This window comes from Danaus plexippus, chromosome 15, assembly GCF_018135715.1.
Source record: "Danaus plexippus chromosome 15, MEX_DaPlex, whole genome shotgun sequence".
Lineage (NCBI taxonomy): Eukaryota > Metazoa > Arthropoda > Insecta > Lepidoptera > Nymphalidae > Danaus > Danaus plexippus.
Window position 1 is genome coordinate 5092136 of NC_083547.1, and position 25166 is coordinate 5117301.

The window sequence follows — 25166 nt, forward strand, 5'->3', positions numbered from 1 at the left end:
TATCAACGTTTATTAAAATCATTATTATGTTGAAAGATGTGTAGAATTTTAACCATGCATATGTAAATTTTCCGTCATTCAATAGAATTAAATATCAAATTTCTAAAACAGAAATTTTTACATCATTACGTTACTGGCTGATGTTTTGAAAACTATGAACTGTAAATAGGTACGTGTATACATAGTACAGTGATTTTGAATAAAGAGCAATGTACACTACGTATGTAGACGAAATCTCTGTCGCTCGATGAATATAAAGCAAATAAACTTCAGTCAAGTGCTAGCTTACACTCGTCTTTGAGTGTGCTCGACGCTCCTCACTCGTCAAGTGTTTAGCCGGCTTTATAAACACCCTCGCTGCGATATGAATTGATTTGACGAATTTATTATGTAACGTTATTGACAAACTTCACTTAATCAATATTTGTTAAGTTTCGCTGTATTGAAGTTCATTATTCTGTAATTAATAAAAAAAATATAGATTTACTTTTTCATATTTGTATCATTTGCTTTTGTGTAGAAGAGTTGAAGCTATGTTCATTATGCTATCGTAGTAAAACTATTAATTTCAATGCAATATTAAGTCAATTTCTAAAATGAAAATAACAATTAAACTTTAAAGAAATTTAATTATCGCTTTGAAAGTAAAGCCGCTTAAACACCTGGTGCCAATTGGGCTAGACAATATTATTTTTAACGAACTTAAATTGTGTAAGTCTATCGCAGTGTAATTCGAACGGAAACTTTTCCAATAACGTAGTTTGACTTTACAACGTGAAAAGGGATTTATAAATCTTAGTAGTTTATTGGAGTCGCGTTTTAATATAAAATGTTCAATTAATATATAAATACATGAACGAAAATTATTTTGGTTAAGAATCTTAAAATGTAAGAGTTTTTAAATATTTTATTAACTAGGTTATTATACTAGTTTGGTATAGGATTTTAATGTCTTTGTAGATAAACAAAAAGAAATACATTTGTACTTTTTTCTTGATTTGTTTTCAAACTGAGAAAACCAGTTCACACTATTGTGAGCTATTGGTCTAAGTTATTTTCAACAGACAATACTTCACCAATTTTGGATTATGTTAGTAAATTTTGCTGCTCATGATATATCAGTAGAAAATAAAATTAAGATACCACGAATAATTCTGTTTAAAAAGTGCTAATTTTTGAGTATCTAATCTTAAAGGCGTTTTGACAGAACTCGATTAAATTAAGTTACTACAGCAAAAAGGAGAGTCAATTTCGATTCTCATAGAATTCAAATGAGCTTTTTATTCAAACACAGGAGTGGAGACACTAAAACAGACGGTCTCGCTCCGTTGCTTTACAAAAACGTCGAGGTATATTTTTAAAACGCGATCGTAGACTTTGTGACTGCAAAAGTCTTCCGAATTGAAATGGCCTTCATTACTGTCATAGTATTAAAATTATTTTCTAAAGTTTGTTTGAGATAAAGGGATAGGCAAATAAAATGCAATGGTGGCGTCAGGAAAGTATTATTTTATTTAACAATCAATATCTACATCTGTACTTTATAAGCCAAACGGAAAATCATTACATTCTTGTCATTCGAAATTATTCTAAGACGACATTAAAGCTGTTGCCTTACAGAAGACCTATAATAACTAATCTTTATATATTTGATATGACTTATACTGGTTATAGCAGTATCGCTATGCTAAAATACGATATGTATTCTTAAAAATTTAAACAATATTTTAACTACTGTTTACTAAATAATATGTTAAGCTTTCAAATTTTACAAAGAAATCATCTTAAGTTAATTTAACAATTGATAAAAGTATTACAAATAATGTTTTGCTAACAATGAATAATTACTACCTATGTATATATCTATTGAATGATAATAATGAGAAGAAATTTTGAAAATCTATTCCCTTATATATATTAATTTTAACACTATATATAATGTTGTTATGGGTTTAATAATTAATTTTGTCATTTTCTAATAAATCTATACATTACTCCAGCGTAGTTACAATAATCCACTAAAGGTACACAGTTCAGCTCTTATGGAAGCGATATTTTATTTACAAAAGTTATATACAACTTACAAAAAGCTATTTATTAAATTGACTATAATTGGCTACAATATTAACGAATGCCTACCGAAACCAAACAATACTGCGTCCAATATTCAATACTGCGTCCAACTTTTCGCTGTAATGGAAATTACAATATTAAAACACCAATAATGTTAAAATGATATGAGCATGAGATTTGATATTTTATTTGGTTATAAAATATGTAATATTTCCTACTAACTTACCCTTGTAATGCATGTCTCGGTGCATGCTGGGGCATGTCTTGCCTGGGTACTGAAAGAAACATATAATTTGTAATAACAAGTTAAAACCAGATTTGAATTCAAAGCTAATAAGCTTGTATATTACCTTGCTCAAGTCAAAGTCAATGTTAGTTCTAACTGCCCGGTGGTGTAGTGGCTGAGGGGGCCTGAAATTATTCCCGAGCGGGGCCTTCGGGTGCCTCGCGTCGCCCTGCATCAATCGCCTCAGGGCGTGCAGCTGGAGTTACAAATAAATTTAATTAACCACACAGTTTGTGAAACGCTCTCTAACTTTTCCAACTTGAAAGGTCGCTGCTTAAGTTATGTTTGTGTTGTGTAAATAATATATTTGCTAGCGATACACATTACATTATGTTTAATACTTTATAATGAGATTCTGACTAACGATGTCAGTAATTCTGCTATAGCAACACTGCTAAAGTAAATTTTTCGCAGGCTTAGGCATTGGATTATTTTTTCATTACAATTATGAAAGAAAAAATATAGCATCATTCCAGGTAAATTGAAACTTGCTTCGTTTATATGTTTGTTGAGAGAAGTGTCGGTGGAGCCGGCGCTTTGGGATTAACGGTCCCGACTCACGCGAGTCGCTATCTCATTCCATCGTTGTTTACGCCGTATTAAACCATTTGATTGTGATTATAGAGATCGTCTAAAAGTTAACTACTATATATTTCAAGATTCCATTTATTACTATATCAAACTTAACGCATTCTTTTACAGTTACGACTTATTTGCACGCCATTACATAACTTTTCAAATTTCTAATAAATCCAAAGTTATATTAAACTTTAAATTGTTTCCACGGCTGTTCCGGAATGTGTTATTTGGTAGAATCGGTAACCGAAAATGCAAGTGATAAACTCGGTGGCAGTCCTGAGGGGTCCGACTACCCGCAAGATTGCGGCCAGTTTCCACTAGCACTTAATTTCCCGACCAACAAACGGAAAACATAAACAATGATTTATAATAACGAGCATAGTAAGCGGCACTTTCAGTTTACTTTTAACACGTACATAATTCACGGCGGAGTCTTTGTCTAGAGGCGAGGACGTGAGTTGTTTATTGTAGCGTGAGCACAAATGAAAATGTTATTACTCTGGCCTCGCGGCCACGGCTCAGTTGCCTAACAGAACTAACACAAGCGCACATTATTTCTGTTACTGGAATATAAATCTATACATCATTTCTTGTCTGATTTTATGCTTCCTTACATTTTATTCATTCTATTTTTGACGTCTTTTATTGCTCTCAATAAAGTTATAGCTTCCTTGTAATTTGTCTATTATTATGCAAATGTTTATAAAGTTCTTGGAGGTCATATATAATTCTTTCGACATAAATAGCATATCATTATGCCATTACAGCAAACATTTTAAAGTTATAAGTTAATTTATAGAAGCTTTGATTTGATTGGGGTGTTGACCTAAAAACTTGACATAAAATAGAATTTCAGCGTAAAATTTTTGTTGCAACGTAGAAATGGTATAATAAACCGATATTCATTGATGTTTCGAAAATTACGCAATTTTATGTATGATACAGTTATACTTTGAGAAAAAGATATGTCAGGATATCATTCTTGATACACATATATAAATGGTCGTATTATTGAGTTTTATTTCAGATAATTTAATTTCAATAAATAATATTTATTGGTTGTAATATTAAACTAGCGCACGCGGCCATAGCTTATGAATATCACAGTATTACCAGACATACGCTTGCATGAACACTGAACAGGTTTTCACTGATTTACAAGTAGAAACTCGTATAAATGTAGCAGAGTAGAAGTAAATTTTGAGTTACTGCTTTCAAGTATGTAGGGTGGAAAACTCTACCTTATTACACAGCTACTGACGCGTCGCTGACATACTTGTGTTTATTAAAATTATACCATATAACATAAAATCTATGAGAAAAGGAGATGAAAATTGTAAGGCAATAAATGTATATAATCGTTAATCTATTTCTAGATCATTAAATGGAAATATTAATTAGAATATCATATTAGTTATACAGGTAAAAGATAGTTAAATATTATATGTATAAGGGATATACATTACCTGTTGTTTCGTTATGTAAATGGGTTTGTTAATTATTATCCAGGTAACAGTCTCGTAGCAGGCGGGGGCTGTGGTTGATCCGTCGTACGTCATGTAATAGTCCGTATCGGGCAGAAGACCCCTCACTGACAGCCGGTTGACAGGCATCTCGGCGCCTTAAACATTATTGGATTTATAGAAGCTATAATATTAAATACATATAATAAACAAACATATTCTTTAACAATAGATATTCCATAAAAATACCGAAACTATCCCCTAATAATTATTCCGTACTACGACATTATACATTAGATGAATCGATTAATATATGTAGTTATTACCAATCTTCAAATAAATAAACAGTTTATATTCTGTGAGAGCTCGCACTATATACCGTAAATTATTATTATTCTCAAAGAACTTACCTCCGTACTTTATATTTTCTAACTCCTCTGTCAATATTCTTAACTCGGGATTCGATAAATCCCCTAGCTGGAAATAGAGGTGAAATATAAAATTGTTAAAAATAATAAATAGCACATTATAAGCATAAGCTCAAAATAACAAGAAGATTATCCTTAAGATATTTTTATATTGGTTTATGATGATCCTATCAAATATAAGTAGTATAGAAATGTTATTAACGAACGAAAATTCGTTATATAATATACGAGTATATTAATAAATTCTGGTATATATTAATAACGTCCACTAAATAATTGTATGTATAAAAATTATAAAATGTTTAGGTTTCATTGAGTTATTTTGTATTGGTATATAAATTTCAAATATGATGAAATGTTAACTTTCAATAAACCAGGAAAATATTTGCTTTTTCATAGCTGATATATTTTTTACGTAGGTAGGGCTTTCATTATAGTTTTATTATAATTAAATCCATTTCTACTGTAAATATTCAAATATCCAGTATAAAATTTATATGTAGCTTGTACAGATTTTTATTATTATTGTTACTGTGGTATTATTGTGTAATCTCTTTAGTGTTTCTCTTCTCTATTCTGTAGTGTAGAATAAGATGGATTTAATAGCACCAAAAATATCAACAGTTAAATAAGTCGTTGGAGAAGTTCCGCTATACAAATTTTGATCTACTTTTAAAAAAGTGTAACAAAACTTTGGATTTATTATTGAAAATATGGCTAAATAAACCCAAATCCGATGTAAAATTCACATTAGTTCTAAATGAATGTAAGCCTTATTTGCTCTCGACTTTATCGCGACAGTATGGACAGACATATTTCTATTCTATCATATTACTAATAAAAATTAAATTAAAAATATGATATAAAAATAACCCAAGTTTCTTTCTTTAAAAATAACCCAAGTCCTGTCTAAGTCATTTCAAACAACCGGAAGATACAGAATGAAAAACACAAATAAAAAAAAATCATTTTATATATTTTAACAAACAGATACTTCAATTTTTTTTATTTATATGGATGTATGAATGTTAAATTTATTTTAATGTTTTTTTACCTAAAGATGAATAACATTTACAATTTATTGCATAGCATTAGACTTTTGCAATGCACCGAGTACTGCACCAAGCAGCGGCGGGATAACCAAAAGCCTAGCCGGGAAACCAGCTGGAAGAGGCTACAGAAAGTCTTGGGGTCTAAATAGCACCGAAAGTGCTCGTGCAGAAGGCAAGGGGAAACCACTGCAACTATCTTGCCAAGAAAGTCATCATGTATACAGATCACTGATACGTGATGACCACGACGAGTCTGCAAAGACTTGCGAGGATGATGATGATGATGATGATTAAGCTTTTCAAATTATAACACAAGTTGAACGTATGGGATGTTATAGATCAATAGTAATATATGCATAATATATACAGCTCTTAAGAATTGTTTTTACCCTGTTAAAATGTGACGAAATTTAACTTTTACATGTTTCGTATAGCGTGCAGGTTAGTGGAAATATGAGCGTATTCGCAAACACCCTGGGACAACAGCCGGCCCTAATTAAAGACTTGTAAACGATCAGTTACTTTGCCATAAGAAAACAGTTGCGTACACAACGTAAAATCAACAAAATTAATTGTCTTTACTTTTGTGATACACTTACTAAGTTGTAGCGATATGTCTTATAAGAATTAAAGTTTAATAATGCTTTTACTTACGGTCCAAATGCCTTTGTGATATTAAAATGAAGTTACGGAATACAAGTACTAGAAATTTTACATTTATTATATTTAACTGATACAAAAGGAAGTGATACTAGTAGGTGGTAGAAGCCCCCGTAGTTGGATAACCTTAGCCAAACTATCTTAAAGAATCATGATTTACGTTTTTTTTCGTTATTTCTCCTTCGTCAACAAAATTACAGTCAACATTTCCGCTCCTTTATTTTGGAGAGTACATAAACAAGGGGCAAATATTAGAACGACGATAAATACACTATGCATTATAGTTTAGACAGTTCTTAATTTGAACTAATAGCCCTCGTCCAATGTAATGCCGCGAGGAAAATTCCAATTAAGCTAATTAACGAACACAGTTTAAAAGCTATGACTAGGCGCGGCTCTGTTGATAACGGTCCATCGATAACCATTACCTTAAACAGTGTTTCATTTCATATCGATATTCCATATTTTAATAGGATCTGCTCTATCTTCTATCAAAATGAATTTTAATAATGCTCTGGAAGCAGAATATCTATTACCTCGACGAAAACAGCTTATACAACAAAGATACACTTTAATTCCATTGATCTTCTTGACTATTAATTTGTCTGGTGGCGACTGTATTTGACTTCATATTTACCATTATGGTTTATTATTTATTGACTTCTTATTTACCATTACGGTTTTTTTAGTTGCACTCACATAAAAATGTATTTGAATAATAAAAACATGGATGTAGATATTTAGTAATATATTATGATTTCAATGAATTATAATATCTGAGCCAAGTCGATGTTAAACTGGTACATTCAAAATAAAACTACGTACCTGCAGGAGCAAAGAAATGGAAACAATTCCTTGAGCTTTATGTAAAGCCTCTGAGAAGTTTGAATAAAGCTGTGAATTGAAACCAAATATTTGTATCTGAAACAAAAAGATATCATTGAATATTATAAAAGATGTAAACTAGAATTAAGAAAAAAAATATTTTAGTTTTCCTTTATAATATTTTTTTTCTTTATTTCCGATCCATAAAAATTAGGTTAATAATTATAATCTCAGACCAATGTTTAGATCAATTATAAATTTCTCAAATAATCCATTTTAAGATTATTATTCTTTTAAATAAAAATAACATGATTTTAATTTCAGAAACGTCTCGCGGATACAATGAATCCGCAAAAAAAAAAATAAGAACACGGTTACGGATTTAACTTAAGAATTTGTCACATAAATAAACTGGAGGCACGCTTGAGTTGGTTCGCAGTCGTTTTCGGGATTACATTAGAGATTTGGGCGCCTCGGGGGTAACACAAGGCCGATGTGTGAAAACATCTGTTACTTGGAAAAACTTTATATAAAAATCACAATGTCGATACGTAGCGATAAAAATTTGTGTGATGAACTACTTAATATTATGTTATCTAAGATTTTCGCGTGTACTTTTTTAATGAAATTAAATTTTTAGTATAATACGCGTTCTTTATTACATAGTTCCTTCCGCTTCGGTTCCCTTACATCAGCCGTGATCACGGGCAGAAGAAATGAAACATCGGTATTATGTACTTATAAAATAATGAAAAGCCTTTTGAAGGGATTAAATTAGTTTCATTCAAAATTATTTAATGCATACATTAAGTCATTTAGTACATATCTTCTCTAAAGGGTACATTCAGTTTAATTTTGAACGTTGCGCTGTGGAATTTGCCTGTCATAAAGTGAAATTGACGCAGTGCAACGATACGTCTTCTGTTTATAATTGTTTTATACAGAATATTTGTTTCCATGACAAGTAGATTTAACTTTTGTACATGAACTTTTAATGTGATACAAAATATTTAAAGATGGCGAACTATTTACTGACTGATATTTTAAAATTTGACTGAAAGTATCAAGAGTGATTTAATTTTAGACTAACGTTGATAAATTATAATGAAACATTCATAAAAATAAGACAATATTTACTTATTAGTAGGTACGGAATGGTGTATATATTTTAACAGTCATACTAACAACAAAATACATTTTAGTGTGCTCTTTTGATGTTTATTAATAACATTTAGTGATATTATGATCGGTCCAAATGTTTGAATTTGTGTACTAAAATCAATTAGTGCGCATTTCTCCCTCAGCTTACTTATTGAAACTTAAACGTGACTGCAATACCTATTCAGTGCAATGAATACTAACTAATTAATATTGCTGAAACAGTATATAGATGAGATAAATTGTAACATTAAGATAATAACTTGAAATTATTATTTTAATTTTTGTATCGTCACATTGGAGTTAATTAGATTATTATATTTGTGAAAATCCTTAATTCAAATTAACACGGACACTCTGGCAACACCTACGGTGTGCTATTATAATTTCAATTAACAAAAATGTACTTTCATTATATGAGTCGAATATATAGATACTTTTTGCAATACGCACCTCAGCGGGAAAGGAATAGCCATTGACAGCGTGCTCCGATCCAAATTGATCGTGTAATCCATAATGAATATGGATTTCATGAAATTGATATTTATAAGAGAGGGGTCCACCCGTTATGTTTATGTGATGGCGAGTCTCATTTTCCACGGTGAATATTACCGAGTGGCCAGTGTTGCTGATCAGTCCGTTTATCTGGAAAACATTGAATTAATAAGTAATTTATAAAACAGTTTGAATATACAAAGCAAATTCTGTAATATAATGACTTTATAAACAACTCACTCCAGAGTATGAACTTACTCTATGCTTATCTATATGTAAAAATCTCAGGTTCGGATCGAAGAGTAACTTCTCGGGCTCGAGGTTGACGGGGGATTGCCTCCGTCCCTTGTTGCATAGCGACCATTCCGGATTGATCAGACCCCAAAACGCCGGACCTAGTAATTATAAAATTAAACTCTATATTATGCTCTATTATCAAGTTACATTCATTAGTAGATAATAATTTTGAAACCATTTCGTATTTCACTAGAAGTATAATGATATATATTGAATTAAAACTATTTATTATGAGAGAAAGTGTAACAAAAAAAGATGTAGAAAAGAAAATATTTCAAAACAATATGTTTTAAATCTATACGATATTATATTTTGATCAAATATGTACGCAATATACGTGAAATATGAGGACCGCGCTTCATTCGCTGTTAGGGTGCGTTCTTTCAATTATAATTGCTAAACTAATTATGATGCCTACGCACACAAGTATGTATTTTGCTCTCCAATATTGTATAACTATCGCTTTTATTGTTATTTCAAACATAAGTATATAAAAATTTCGTTATTATTTTATAATTATGTTATAATTAAATAACATCTGATATTGAAAACATATATAAACATACGAAAAAAGGTGAACTAAAGATAATGACTGTTAGTACATATTACAAATTCACATACAATATATTTAATGAGATCTAAGATTTTCGCGAGTTTTATTCATTTACAATATATGTATTCACTAACCAGTGTTATTATTTTATTTTTGGTGACATCTAATTATTTTCTATTGATGTGCATATAAATTTCAAATTCACATTTAAAGTAATATAAACGTTAAAATTATTCCTTACCCTCTTAAATTTGGATTCAAATTTTATTTAATTTAGTATTTTTTCGAATGGGATTTTTTTTTTTCTAAATTTCTAAACGATGTTTTTGTTATTTAACAAGCTACACTGTTATTTTACAATACAATATTCACGGAGAGACATAGTTTCTCACGAAAATAATTGAGATACGTAAACTAAATTCATACAAAAAATATGATTTCGTGTTAATAGAACCTCTATCTATTAAAATTAAACAACTGAGAAAGTTAAACTACGTTTCACGTATTTCAATATAGAGGGAATTGCGCCGAAGCGTCCAAAGTGCTTTAGGTCGCGTTAACGTTTTTATTATTTATGACTTTGAAAATTGCATGAGCCGGCGCAGCGGTTGCGGTTACGCCTACTTTATGACGTTACTTGCAGTGATATATATTTTTGGCACACTTCACGTGCAATGAGCACAAAAAGTTCAATTATGTCAACACTTTTACTTTATTATTTTGTGGCATAAGCAAAACTTAATCTATTTTTAAGTGTTCACGAACGAGGTCATGACTTTAATAGTAATAGAATCTGAATGACTCTAAGGAGATCTTTTTTATTTTAGCACTTTTTATTAATATAGATGTATTGTAGCAATCATTTAAATAAGCTTTACAAAACACAAAAACCGAGAGCCGTGTTGCAAATGTATAAAAATAGAAAGAGGTTATAACGATTACAAACGAGTTTGAATATTAGTTGGGATAGCTACAGCACGCAACATCGAACTTCGGAAGCCGGTCGCCGCTAATGTTCACCCAATACAATTTTAACGCCCCCTATCTAAAGAAACATTTTAATAAAACCAGCTGAATATTAGCTTTACGGTCTGTTTGAGTTAAGAAAATCTTTTCGTAATTAAGGATCGATGTTATAAATACCCTGATAATTATTATTTTCTACACGAATAATTGATTGGTTTGGATGTAAAATCAATGTGAGATAATCACTCATATCTCTAAAAGAATAAAAATAATGCTAAAGACTTCATAAAATGTCTGAAATCGAATATGATAACACACCTCACAATTTTGCGAGTAACGCAATATGAATGCAAGATAAATCGCCCGTATAAATTTCATGTCACGTAATGGCAAAAATGTTATCGGCGCAGAGAAATTGATACGGTTGACAAAATATTTTCGGGTTTGCGGTAGGTCATTCGATTGAGATTTAACTGCGATCACGATGGCTCTAGTTCTTTAACGTGGCACAAAAATGTACAACCAAGACGTGATTATAACTTAGATTTCGATGTGTTTGCTAGAGGTTTTTTGTGTTTAATTTAATAATAATTATTGGTGTTATTTTATTTCCTTGAAATTATATATCAACCTGCAAACTTTGGACTTATAAATAAATTGTATAATTAGAGCGAAATACCAATGTCAAATATTAAAGACTATATGTTATAATATTATATTTTTATATACTGTGTCATTGACGTTGGGCTAAAAATACTAAGTCACCTTACGAATTAAGAATAAAAATGGATAATCTTATTTTGTTATGTGTCATAAAACAAGTAAAGTCTTAATAAAGATAATATGTATTAGTAAGGAAAAACATATTTTTTAACTCAATTATATTAAACATGACTTGTATTTGATTTCTCTTCCTGCATCCGTCTTCTCGCTAAAACTTTGAAGTCTTACTTAAGTCCAATGACAACGTAATATTATGATGTTGAACTTTAAGATTTGTGAATCTCGTGAGCCTTTTTCCATTTTATTATGCTTTTATAACAAAGTTTCACATAATTTGTATTTTTTGACATTACTGTTATGTTCGTTTGTTTGTTAAGATAATATATTTACCTACTGTGCATAAAGTTTCATAACACTAAGTTATTTCAGAGGAGGAATAATAGATCATAAACAAATTTATAACAGTATATTTTTAATGTAGAATTGGATATTTTTTTTTTTAGCTGAGTTAATATAATAAACAGGAGCATTTTCGCAATACTGGTCATCCTTTCGTTTTTGGAGCGTCCGCTCATACTGACTTATGAATAATTCTATTGTGTAATGTATAAATGTTGTGCTCACCTGAAATGCCGTCGTAGGTCCACCATTCCTCCCAGCTGACGCCACTCACGGCTGCAATCAAACCAGACGAAATTAAGTTGAGCTCATTGTGAATATTTCTCTATATATTTTTTTATACAACATTTACTTTATATGCAGACATTATTTAACGATTTCTCGATACAATACTTTCTATTTTAAGTCTTTATTTTCAATACAAATACTTTATTATTTATAATTTTACCCGGCTTTTGCACCGTCGTTGTCGGAAACAATCCGACAGTTGTTTTATTGATGCTTACTTAAACTTCTATTAATGCTATTATGCTTACTTTATCTTCTATAGTCGTCATAATTTTTGCATTCGGTATGAGTTATTCTTATATTGACGTAATACATGTTAAGATTGGATGGAAAAGTTAGATATAAGAACATTTCCAATAAACCTTACGGGTGACGTCATTTTTATTTAGAATCATAAAATGTTTTGGTTTTTCTTTTCATATTCAATACATTTTTATATCAGTCTCAGAGAAACGAAATATATCTATTTCTAAATTGAAATCGGATATTTTCTTTTGAAACCATTATGTCTTTATAAGTATTTTATTTCAAAACATTTTACATTTATCAGCTTATGAATATCTTTATATTAATCTGTTTGCGAGGATGCATGGATGAATTGCATGGAAGCGAGGATGTTTGTTACTATTAATTCAAAAGACACTAAACAGATTTTGATACAAGTTTACAGTAATATACTTCACATATTAGAGATATATTTAAGACATAACATATAATTCATCAAGGCATAACAGAGACATTTTGCAGAAAGTTACGTCACACAGTCTGAAGATATCACTACTAATTGGTTATAATTCCTTTGGTTTCACATAATTTATTCATTTCCCTCTGCACCTAATTTCGAAGTCCAAATGGAAAAAAATCGCATTTAAAAACTAGTAAAAATATGTTTAAATAAATACACAAAAATATTAAACTACACTAAAGTAATAAAATTATTTGTGCATCATTAAGTAAATCTAAATAACTAAAATTTCCAAAAAAAAAAAAAAAATAACACTTATAATAGACTTCGAAGCTTAAACCTAATTTTATCTGCAACATAAAGAAGACAGCCGGTTCATTAGTTCCCCATTGAAAATTATTAAGTTTAAATTTAGAAAGGGAAAAAGAAACAAAAATCTTTTTTTGTGTAAGATATTTTAAATAAAAAGCACATGCTATTATGATAAATTAAAAGATTATTGTATTTGATAATATCCTAGAATTGCTCATCAAATTCAAACAAATGTAGACCAATATTTTGTTGCTTTTTTTTCCTTCAGGGAATCAATCATAATGAAATAAATAAGCCAATGAAGCGAAAAAACGGTCTTTGAAACAAAACATTTCCCTTGACAAGGCGCGAAAGACACAATTTTTACAAATAGCCTTTTTATTGTTTCACAAAATAAAGGAAAAATAGCAAATTAAAATATATTTTTTTCAACGAACCAAAGTTCGAATAATATGTAAAACATTGGCATTAGCGTAAATTTTAGGAAAGTATTTTCTTGTGTCTATGATAATTACTATCACAATAAAATTGATTCAAGAACATACAAATAAGGTTTACATGAGTGATACAAGTATTCGTCAAAAAAACTAGAAAACCTGCCTCGGAAAATAAGAGGTGTTATAATATAAAATTGTAATCATTGGAATTCTTGAATTTTTAATTTTATTACAATTTTGAAGACATTTGTTTACTTATTACTAAAATATTTTAGTAGTTTGGTAAATTGTATGAACTTAGTTGTAATTAGTTGATTGCGTCCAAGGACAGATAACTTGAAGATTTTTTCTCATTGAATTAAACTACTGAGAAATTATTCTCAAATACTAATAGTTATTATCTAATAATGATAATAATATTATTGCAAGAATTTAATTTCAAAAATGCAGTGTCGCTTAACGTAGACAGATTCAGGTTGCTCACTGCTGATGAAAATATTAAAAATAGAAAATTGTACCTTTAAAATATAAACATTTCAACTTCGCGAGCTCGACCAACTCACGAGAGGCGGATTTGAGAAGATTAAAATTTCTAATTTGAGTGCTCTGGAGTTCTCTTAATTAAGATTATAGAATTATGATACTTATAATATTTCAGAGCAATTAATTCAAAAATACTCAAAATGAAATTCTTATGTTCTAATTATCTGCAAAGTAACGTTTCTTAGGACAAGAATCTCCTGTTACTCCTTGTAATTATAATATAGCCGTAATTATGGTCTTAATTTAAATTTCATAATTGGAGGGTTTCTATAAATTTAATCAATGTAAAATGAAGTTAAATTGAAATCCGAATAGATTAACGATATTTATAGGAGTACATAACCAAAGCGTGCAGTTGAAATGTATACGAATCTCGAAGTTACTCGATACACGGCTGATTTATGCTTTTAATTTAAATTTTTGCATTCGCCAGGCGAAGTTCGCCACGGACGCGCCGCCTGCATTGCAAATATATGTTGCAGTCGAGTCGGGAGATCGTTTCAAGTTTCGATTCGATACAGCTTGAAAGAACTGGAGACTTTTAATCTTTTAATACTACTCACCAAACTTTTTCCTTGTGGAGTACTAGAGAGTTTATTTTCCTTATTAATAGTCCGTTCTCAGCAACAATTTTGGGTATATCAAGATTTATAATTTGAGAGATTTTGTAGTATTATAGTAGCATAAAATATGAATGTTTTTATTACATTTCTATACTATAATAGAGATAGTTATTAACTGAGCTTACAGCCCCACATTCTCGGTGAATACAGCTCAGGGCGGCTTAAAGTAACTTTACCGCCGAAAACAGCACCTGGGACTACATGGATATCCACATTTCTTATATCGTTGTTACACAGCTGTTTTGATGTTGAATTGAATAATAATTTTACTTACGTTTTTTCGATTAGTCAACAAATGTCTATTATCAATTATTTAAATTAGATTAACAAAAAAATATATATTCTGATTTGAAATTAAATAAATTAGTTTTATTTGGATGTAAATACAAGATTGATTTATCATGTATTGTTGCATCTTGGAGGAAGGATCGTTGCGTGAGGAATAGAAATTCCTATCTGAGAGATGGCAGCCGGCGTCTGTTTAGTCGTCTTAAATCCTAGCGCGGTCCAGAGAGTAGAGCCGCCGTTTGTTCTTTTAGAAATCGAGGATTGTTTTAGTAACTGGATTAACACAGTAATGACAAACATTGAAATTGTATAAAAGCGACACTAATATGGTCTGACGGATACCTAACCTGAACAACAATATTTCAGTGGTATTGATGTCGCAATCAAATGTTGAAAACGTGAGCAATTCACAGCCGACAAACTCCACAAAGAGCTGCGACCATGCATCGGAAATGAATCAGTTTCCGTTTAGACAGACGTAAATGATATATCTTACAAATAAAGTGCAAACGAAAGCGGGCTTTAAGCTTTGAGATAAAAAGTTTAATTTGGAATAATTTACAAAACTGAAAAGAGATGTTGCGGGTACAAAACGAACTTACTACATTTAAAATTCATAGTGTAAGTTTGAGAATTAAAAGTAATTCAATTTGGTTTTACATTTGTTCCTATTCTTGGAAATCTGCGTTGAGTATGTTGGAAGCATTCGATGCATTTGGTATATAAACTGTTCTTTGCAGCGATGGAGGCGCAATAGCACTAATAGAAATTTCATCGAGGTATGAAATAAATAAAATCACGTGGAAAATAGCCTATTTCACGGTGAATTGAGTGTTCTTTGCATGGCAACTGCAGTCTGCGTTGAACCTTCGTCTTTTACGCCCGCATAATAAAACCTTCATTGATGTAAATAAAATTCCGTAGATAGTTAAGACTAGCATTTTACAATTTGAATTTATTATCGTTTAACTACCTTCGGTGACCCGATGCTAAAACCGTCGCTACAAACTGTGTGGCAGATTTTTAGTGTAAATTTATACATGCATCATAATCCATCTTTTTGAACTTTTCAGGATTTTGAAAGTTCTTATTACCACTTCAGATTTCATCTACGAGCAACAACATTGCGTTTTGCAACAGTGGAAGATATATTTATTTTGGCTCTTTAATGTATAAGTATGTTGAGATGTTTATAGGTGATTTACCCTCAATGTGGGCTGAATTTGTCAACTTGCTATCTATATATGGAAAAAAGAGATTCAGTAACAATATCGTTTAGAATGAAATCCAATTAATATAAAACTTAAACTTTTCCTTTTTCAAACATATTAATTCCGATGCACACTCTTATCTAATAATTTATTATTTGCAGAAATTCATTCAGATATAAATTTTATTAAAAAAAAATGACTGAGAGTATTAGAAAAATATATTTCTTATTAGGAAATTGGATATGGTTGGAGTGATTTTAATAGGTTCATAATAAGTACATGATTAAAATTGGCATCTAAAATTTTCTATTATTCATTAATAGTGTCATATATATTCTATATAAATCTAATTTCAATTGCATTCTGAGCTATTATACAATATCGTTCGCTTCACTTTTGTGCAGTTCACGGAATTCTCATTTTGTAATAAATCTTAAACTTTATTCACTTGCTATAATAATTATAATCATGTTCTTATTTTATACACGCGGTTCATGTCTGTTGGTTTGATCTAAAAAGTAATATAAGTCTTTAAATTGAAAATGTTTTATGTTTAAAAAATATACGTCTGGTTTTATTTTAACAATACAAACTTCTCATAAGTAACACATCAAGAAATAAAATATTTTAGTCTCATAATAAAGCGTATTCATTAATACAAGAATGTTGTTTAATAAAGTAATTTAATAACGTAACGTTATATTATAATTAACAGTGGAACATAATATTTGCATCCAACAACAATAACGGTATTATATTTTTAACATTATATCAAGCCCTTATTCAAATATTTAACAAGTAACGACTTACAGAGAATTTAATTAAAAACAGTGCCGTTTGAATGACGTTTCAGTGTTTTAATAACTAGAAATTGTAACAAATTTCACTGAAACAATGTTTAGTGAAGTAAAGTTAAATTAAAGTCGTATGCGGATTTGGCGGTCCGCCTGAGCTTAAGATCGGCCTCGCCACCTGCTCCCGAGCCCCGACTTACCATTGAAAATACAATTTGCAGCGCCTCTTGTTACTTAAGTTTGCCTTTATGCAATTTGTTTTTATTTAAAATATGCAATCCACGGCTTTCTTATAATTTGCCAGATGATGTAACGATAAAAATAGATCTTACACTTACAAAAAAACTTTACACTTATATAGGTAAAATCAAATGTCTGTTTCAACAACGTCTTCTTAAACGCATGGAGTTATTTATATTGCAGAAGTACTTTTAAACCTTTGACATTAGTATGTTTATATTTCTATTAGTCCGGCAGGAACTTCAAAGAATCCCATTTCTTTTATGGGACTTTTAAAATTTCTGTAGAATATATCACGAATATTAGTTTTATCAAATCCAAGATATGAAATAATAAGCTGTTTAGTTGTGCAGCAAAATCAAGGAGGTACAACAAGGTCATAAAGCACGTCACAGGAACGAGCCTATATATAATCAGCTTAGTGATAAATTGGTAAACAGCACGCGAACGACACAGCTGCTTCCGTCCTCACTTGACATTGTTTCATATTTTGCTAGCACTGTCTTGAACCGATGAATACTGCATTCAAAAACAGTATTCACTAGAAGCCTACAAACAGTAACTTCTGTTTAAAGAAATTCCACTTTATTTGGAAATTATTGGTAAGTCTTTTGGGTAGTAGTATTTTCATTAGAAATAAAAATTCAATAAACAAAGAGTTATGTTATTGCTATTAATCTAAAATTAAGTTAATTTAATAGTATATTCAAAATAAAAAATATATTTTATAGTCGAAGACAAAGTATAAAGAATAAGGCCGCTTAATTTGTTTTAGAGATTTATATTTTTAAATGTTGTTGTATATGTTTTACATATTTTTACAATGTCTCATGGATCTTGAAATTGCTTTATAATTTCGATACACAACTCAATTTTTTATGACAGGTTGGTAATTGGTTTTAAATATTTATTAAAAATAATTATCAAGGCATCTTAGTTACAATTTCTAAATAAGTCAAATTGCTATACGGCATACTTCATCACTTGATTAGATATTACCTATTAGTACCTATTTCATTACTGATCTGCTGTAAATTCGCTATTTTAAAATTACAGTCCTCAGAAACGAGATCATTGACCTCAAATTTTAAATAATGTGTAAATATTTATAACTAATTTAGAAATAGATTGAACTGTATTATTTTCATATTGACTTTTTCAATCTTGTTAGTTTATAGGCGACTTGATGTTTGAATGTTTGATAGATACGCTACAATCTTCTTCACAAGCATTCATGCAAATACTAATAGCATTTTATAGTCATTATTTTTAAAAAGCGATTTAATAATCATTGTTAATTTACCTATTCCCTTAGATACATATTAGCATACATTTTCAAGTAGCAAAAGCTGTTGAAATTTCAGTTCCATAACATGTAAGATCAAAGCTTGTATATGAACCAAAATAGGGTGTAGATAAGCGGTTGTTTATACTTAAATATAAAAATGACTTATATTCTATTCTGTTTTATTTATCCAATAAAATGCAACCTTTTTTCATGCATTACACTTAAATATATTCGTAACCGTAGAACTAATAATAAATGTAAATTTTGTTAAGCTGCATATACCGCGCATAATCTGAATTAATTAAGAACACCTCCATATTTTTCAAATTTCTAGATAGAAAACACCTGTTTGAATTAGTTATTTTAATTAATTGTTTTCTATCTAATATTTTTTCCGAAAAAACAGCTTTATGAGAAGGATTTAATTGAAACTTAAGACGAATCTCTTATTTTATAATGTACAAAATTGAATAAATATATTTATTTACTTATACTTAATTCTCTTACTTTGAGACAATAACTTAAGAACGTAAGTTATATTTTTTAGGCTAACACAGTTATGGTTACTTGATATGTAAAACTTTAATGAAACAATCACTTATTAAAAATGGATTCATTAAAATATTTTGTAATATTATAAAAATATTTTAAAATGAAACTAAGATCGAACTAGCCTCTGTCATTAATATTTTAAAACCAGCCGCGGGAAAAAATCATTGGAGTGAGATCCAAATATCTCCTTGTTGTTACGATATTACAATTCGGTGCAAACGAGACCAACTAAAAATAATAAAAGTGAGAATCCGCCATGGAACAGGAGTAAAATTAAAAGACGAAAACTAGAACGCAAGTATTATGAATTGCACAACGGCAAATAAATGTATTATTTATAAAAATATAAACAGTTAATATTAATAAAGAGTAAAAAATAGTTAGTTCCATATTATAACCCCAGATAATAATATTTTAAAAGTCTTTTATAAGTTTAATTTTGCTGAAAATCTTCGTTACTGATTTCGCTGATATAGTTTAAGATACTTTTAAATTTTCTTACCAGTGAAGGACAGTAATATTTGCAGAAACGCCGACGCTATTGCCGCTCCAAGGAGGCTATGCATTGTCTATGACATAGTTTTTGACTGCGGCCGTTGAAATTGTCTATGGTGTTAAAACAGTCACACATTTGTTTCCTTTAAGTTTTTTCATCATATGAAACCAATCATACTATAATTGTTCTGGTAACAATTGTTGCCATCTTGGATTTTTATTAGTCATTTTGTTACCTGAAACAAGTGAATTGTCGTTAGATATTAAATAATAATACAAAACATAAAAATTCAACAAGTGCGAGTCGGACTCGCCCATGGAGGGTTCCGTAGCAGCAAGTAGATGACATAATATAAAAGTTATTGTAGTGCGTTGTAACTTTAATCGATGTTTTTTAAAAAAAAGTTACTTGATTTTACATAGTGTTTGTATGAACGACAAAGTTGTATATGCGTTTTTTGAAAATGTATTATTTCTTAAAAACCAATAATGATATCTCGTTCAAACCAATTTTCGATGAAAGTTTCCATTGAAATCAACAGCATATATATTTTTTTAAGTTTTCTCACTCTCTTATTTTAAACGTGAGAGGGGGGACACTCATTTTTCCATTTTGGAAGCATCTATCTTTCAAACAATTGATTTCAACGAAAAATGGTTTTAGGAACCTTAGTGTTTTTTTTAAACCATATCCCTTGAGACCCCATCACGTATAGGTTAGCTGAAAAAAAATTTTTTTTTGATTCAGTTCCATGTATGGAGTGCCCCCTTTTAATTTTTAAATTTATTCACCTTTATTCAAAATTCGAATAGCGGTTACCAGAATACATCAACCTACAAAGTTTCAATTATGTAGGCCCAACAGACACGGACACAGACACGGATTCCGTTCCGTTTTTTTGCCATTTGGCTACGGAACCCTAAAAAGTAATATTTAGTTTTCATTAAAATGAATAATCTTTTGTTGTTTTTGTACAAATTTCTACACTTGATAGTAAAGAAAAAATGTACACTTATTTCAACTATGTTTGTTTACGCTTACATATAAAAACATAAAATTGTCAAGTTTTATACACTTCAGAATAAACGATTACAGTCCCGACGGCTACCTTATAAAAAACTTTGTCTATTTACCAAATAATATTCATTTTATCTTTATACTTTCGATTAAAAAGTTAAATACTTAACAGCTATGAAATTGTATTACAGAAACACAGCTTCAAATTTCACAAATTAACTAACTTAAACAATTTCATGGTATTTGAACGCATCAAAATTACAATCCAAGACAAGAAAACGTTAAAGAGCAAACGTACTCGTACTTTGAAAACCTTTGCTTTCAACCAGAAACAAAAATTCACAATATATAATTTGTGTAAATACATGCATTGTATATACAAATCCATTTGTACGTTTCTTTAAATAATAGAAGCGATACTTTTTTGGATAAAAAATTAATTAAATGAAAAACAGATCACAATATACGAAATTGATGTTTATCTGTAAATATTGATTATTGAACCACTCCAAACTAAATACATTTATATTGAATAAAACTAATGTACTCTTTATGGAATTGACATAAAAAATCCTATTTATACATATCTCCTATTTAAACTATTTTTTTTTTATCAGATGACTTATCTTTTCACTCCTTCAATTATTGATATTGTTTCTATATTTATGATAAATAATAAACTTATTTAACGATGGTAATGAATGAATCCTTAAAAGATTTATGTCCTTTTATTAATAAATAAAACTGTTTATTTGCACGAATGTTTTTTCACTCGCCGTCGCCATACGTATGCCGGCGAAATTGGTGCAGCGTTCATAAATCCTTCATAGCCTTTATAAATTAATGCAGGCCCCAATCCAATACATGTTGCCATTTGAAAAAAATGTTTCAAAGTTTTGAAATACAATTTTTTTATTCGTATGTTTAAAAGGAAGATATCAAATATTTGAGCAACTTCTAAATAAAATATATATCTATATATACTAATCTTATCTGACATAAGGTCGAAATACAAGTCGTAAGATCCTCATGAATATTAAGTCATCAACAACAATCCAATGCAGTGATATATTTATAAATCAGGCAGCCATTATTACTTCACAACAAGAATGTTCGCCTTATAACAGTATAAACACTATAATTTTAATCCACTTCTTAAAACGTCTACATAAGTTGTAAGCGACTCACTGATAATGGAAATTTGATAGGTGCTGGGTAACAGTTGGATGTAAGGTCCTAGGTTCGTATCGTATAAATAAGCGTTAAGTTGTGTGGTATCACGCGAACCGGTCATTAACCCTGCTTCACGGCTTACTAATGGCAAGTGAGGGTGTCAAAACGACCGCAACGAAACCGCCACCTGAAAACGATGGCTCAGCTAAGATTATAATTCAAGTGAAAATATTGATATGCCTTTAACCCTTTAATTTATGATGCCTGTAGTAAACATTCATATAAAGCCGAGTATGCGATGCAGAAATTCTTGACTTTAATTACCATATTTTTAATGATAATGCATGTACTGTAATAGCATTAAATGCCTGAACTTCAGTCTCTCTATGAAATTATTTTTTAAAAGAGTCTAATTCTTATTGGGTTATCATTAGTTTGCTTTCGAGATGTTAAAATTACAGTTAATATAATATTAATCTAAAAGATTATAATCATCTTTTATAATATAATGAATGAAATTATTCCTTAGAACTTTTGTATAGCAATATTAGCAAGATCATTTAATGTCAGAAATATTAAAATATATATTTGGAACTATTTCAATAAATTAATTAAGCTAACAGTAATACTTAAAGGCTTTTAAGGAATACTCAAATTTATTGTTGGAAATAATAACATTTAAATAACTATTTATTACATTGTTGTTGATATTTGCTACTTTGTCTCAGAATAACTGTTGTTCAGCATTCCAAGAATTTTATCTTTAATATCAGAACTACTTTAATACGAGTTTCCTTGACTACCAATATTTAATGTATGTAATTTTCTTAAAGCCAGACAAAAAGTGGTTTTCCAAAAAAACTGGTATTACTAAAACCGGTACTACTTAAAAATTTAAGAATTATTGCATCGGGTTAATGATTATTACTTCTTCATATTATTTATCTGAGAATGATATGCGACCTCAAGAAGTTTATCGATTAGTGATACTTTTCGTTTGAAACCCGTTTCTAACTTAGTTTCTTAATTAGTCCTATGTCATTTGACAACAAACCAACACAATCTAACAAAAGACCAGTAATTTTTGACAGTATTTAAGCTTTTGGAACAGCTAGTGAATTAAAAACTGAAACCATTTTTGTTATTGTTAATAAAAGTAAAAAGGCGCCAAAAATTATACATGTATAATTCCAAAGCATTTGCTTTGTTTAAATATAAAATTGACAAAATATTTTTATCAATAAATGAAAAATATAATATGAATTTCAATTCACTTTTGCTGTTTTATATCCCATAAACATAACTTTCATGGTTAAAAAAGAAAATAATCCTTAAAATTCTATTTTGCCTCTTGGTCAAATTTGCGAAATGAATGAAAAATTCCTTATAAATAGCTATTTTTGCTTTGACACAGAAGCTTGCTTTTCGCACATTGAATATACTCGTAGTTCTTTTTGAATTTTAGAAAAAACTCATAAAAGAAGGATAGTCAGATATGAGTTCAAAATAATATAAAATAGTTTTTTAACATTTTTTTTATATTAAACTTGACTTTTATAAAATGTAAATTGTATTTTTTTAGTACTTTCGACTTACAAATTTTTTCATACATTAATTTAAGAAATAAAGCATTATTTTCTGGAACAACGTGAAAATACCAGATTGTCTAACAATATGAAGGACTTAAACAAATTGTAAGTTTTTAAGTATTTGGTCTGTAGTTATAGTTAACCGAAGTATTTGTTCGTTCAGAATTTATTCTGTATTTTAATTTTTATTAATAGCACTTGAAACAAACTTTGTACTTGTTTAAAAAATAATTTAGATTTTTTTTTTAAATAGAACTTAAAGCGGAAGTTTTTTTTACAACATATAGGGTAATTTTAAATATACGAATTGAAAAAGTTTATTTGTAAAAGTTATATTATGTTTTTAGTTAAGCGAACATGTATTTATATATGACATATAATTTAATAGATAATTACAACAACCATCTCTTGAAGGTTGTAACAAATTATATATTTACTTTATAAACCATTTTCACTTCAGTTTGCATTCATTACAACTAAATAATTACTCTGTAAGCGTAAAAAAATGTCAATAACATTATGTTAAAAGACGTGAATAGAATGAGAGCGGAGCTGAGAGGAATGTCAGGGAGATATTTTTGAAAAGGTTCGCTTTTTCAAAGCCACGTCGTCGTCGTATTGAATGCGTTTTAATGAAAAAACATTCGCCGATTCGCAACAGTCAAGGGAATTAAATCCTCGGAGCGGCGTTCACGATTCCAAATGCATCGGTTGGAATTTTCATTTGGCCGAATATTATTTCCGCTGGGAATGGATGCTGTTTAAAATGATGGAGGCTATTGATAATTTTAGGATCAGTCCCGAATATTACAGACAGTTATTTCTGAAATTTAGAGCCATTTATTTACGGAACTAGTATATACCTTATTACATTTAATTTGTTATGTATTAATTATGTAAGTTTTGGAATATATGACACTTAAATATCTCGTACCTTAACATAAAAAATAATTTATATATTTTTTTTGTTTTGTATTTTTTTAAAATATTTGCAATTTAACTTTTTGTCTTAATTTAATATGTTGAACGCTCCAACAACCATAAGCTCTGAATTAGTGTAATTTGATTCAGCAACTGGGTTGGGAAAGTTAGTTAAATTGGACCGTTTGCCGAGTTGAACCTTCATATCCCGGGAGGTAAACAATTATTAGTTTTTGGATGCGTTAGAATCGCTACAAAACATGAACTTTTAATTTTTATACTTAGTATTTTGTTAGTTTTTTCTGAAAGTGTGTTCTTAAATAGAATATTAAACTATTAGCACATAAATAATATAAAAAAAAAATACAAAACCACCCCCGTCACAATTATTCATCTGCGTTAATAAGTTATAATGACTTTTGTTAATTGTTGAATGAACTAGATAAAAAAAATATATATTTACATTTAAAATACATTAATAAAAAATCTCTTTAAGAATACTAATAAAATATATGAAATATATTCATGAACTCTAAGCTTAGACAAAAAAATGCATTTATTAAATAAAAAATACATACCCATTAAAACTATCAGGTAATTTACACAACTTGATTATTAAAATGTATACAAAAAAGTTTACTTCAAATCTTTTTAATATAAACAATGTTTTAGTACCGAATTAAAGTTTGAGTATTATCGTAAAGTTCCCGCCATTTTCAGGAGAGGCTACAGCAAAGTCGACTGCACGCTAG

At 29.4% G+C, this 25166-nt stretch overlaps 1 protein-coding gene across 1 annotated transcript; it reads right to left on the minus strand.

The window, feature by feature from the left end:
- Positions 1 to 1495: 1495 nt before the first annotated feature.
- Positions 1496 to 25166, minus strand: LOC116766512 (carbonic anhydrase-related protein 10). The gene is made up of 11 exons (XM_032656390.2): positions 24993 to 25166; positions 19721 to 19949; positions 12183 to 12233; positions 9278 to 9414; positions 8978 to 9169; positions 7367 to 7462; positions 4812 to 4878; positions 4405 to 4559; positions 2424 to 2555; positions 2300 to 2348; positions 1496 to 2190 (listed from the first exon to the last, which is right to left on the minus strand). The coding sequence occupies exons 2-11, from the start codon at positions 19782 to 19784 to the stop codon at positions 2168 to 2170; spliced, it is 966 nt and encodes a 321-aa protein (XP_032512281.1). The 5' UTR covers positions 19785 to 19949; positions 24993 to 25166; the 3' UTR covers positions 1496 to 2167.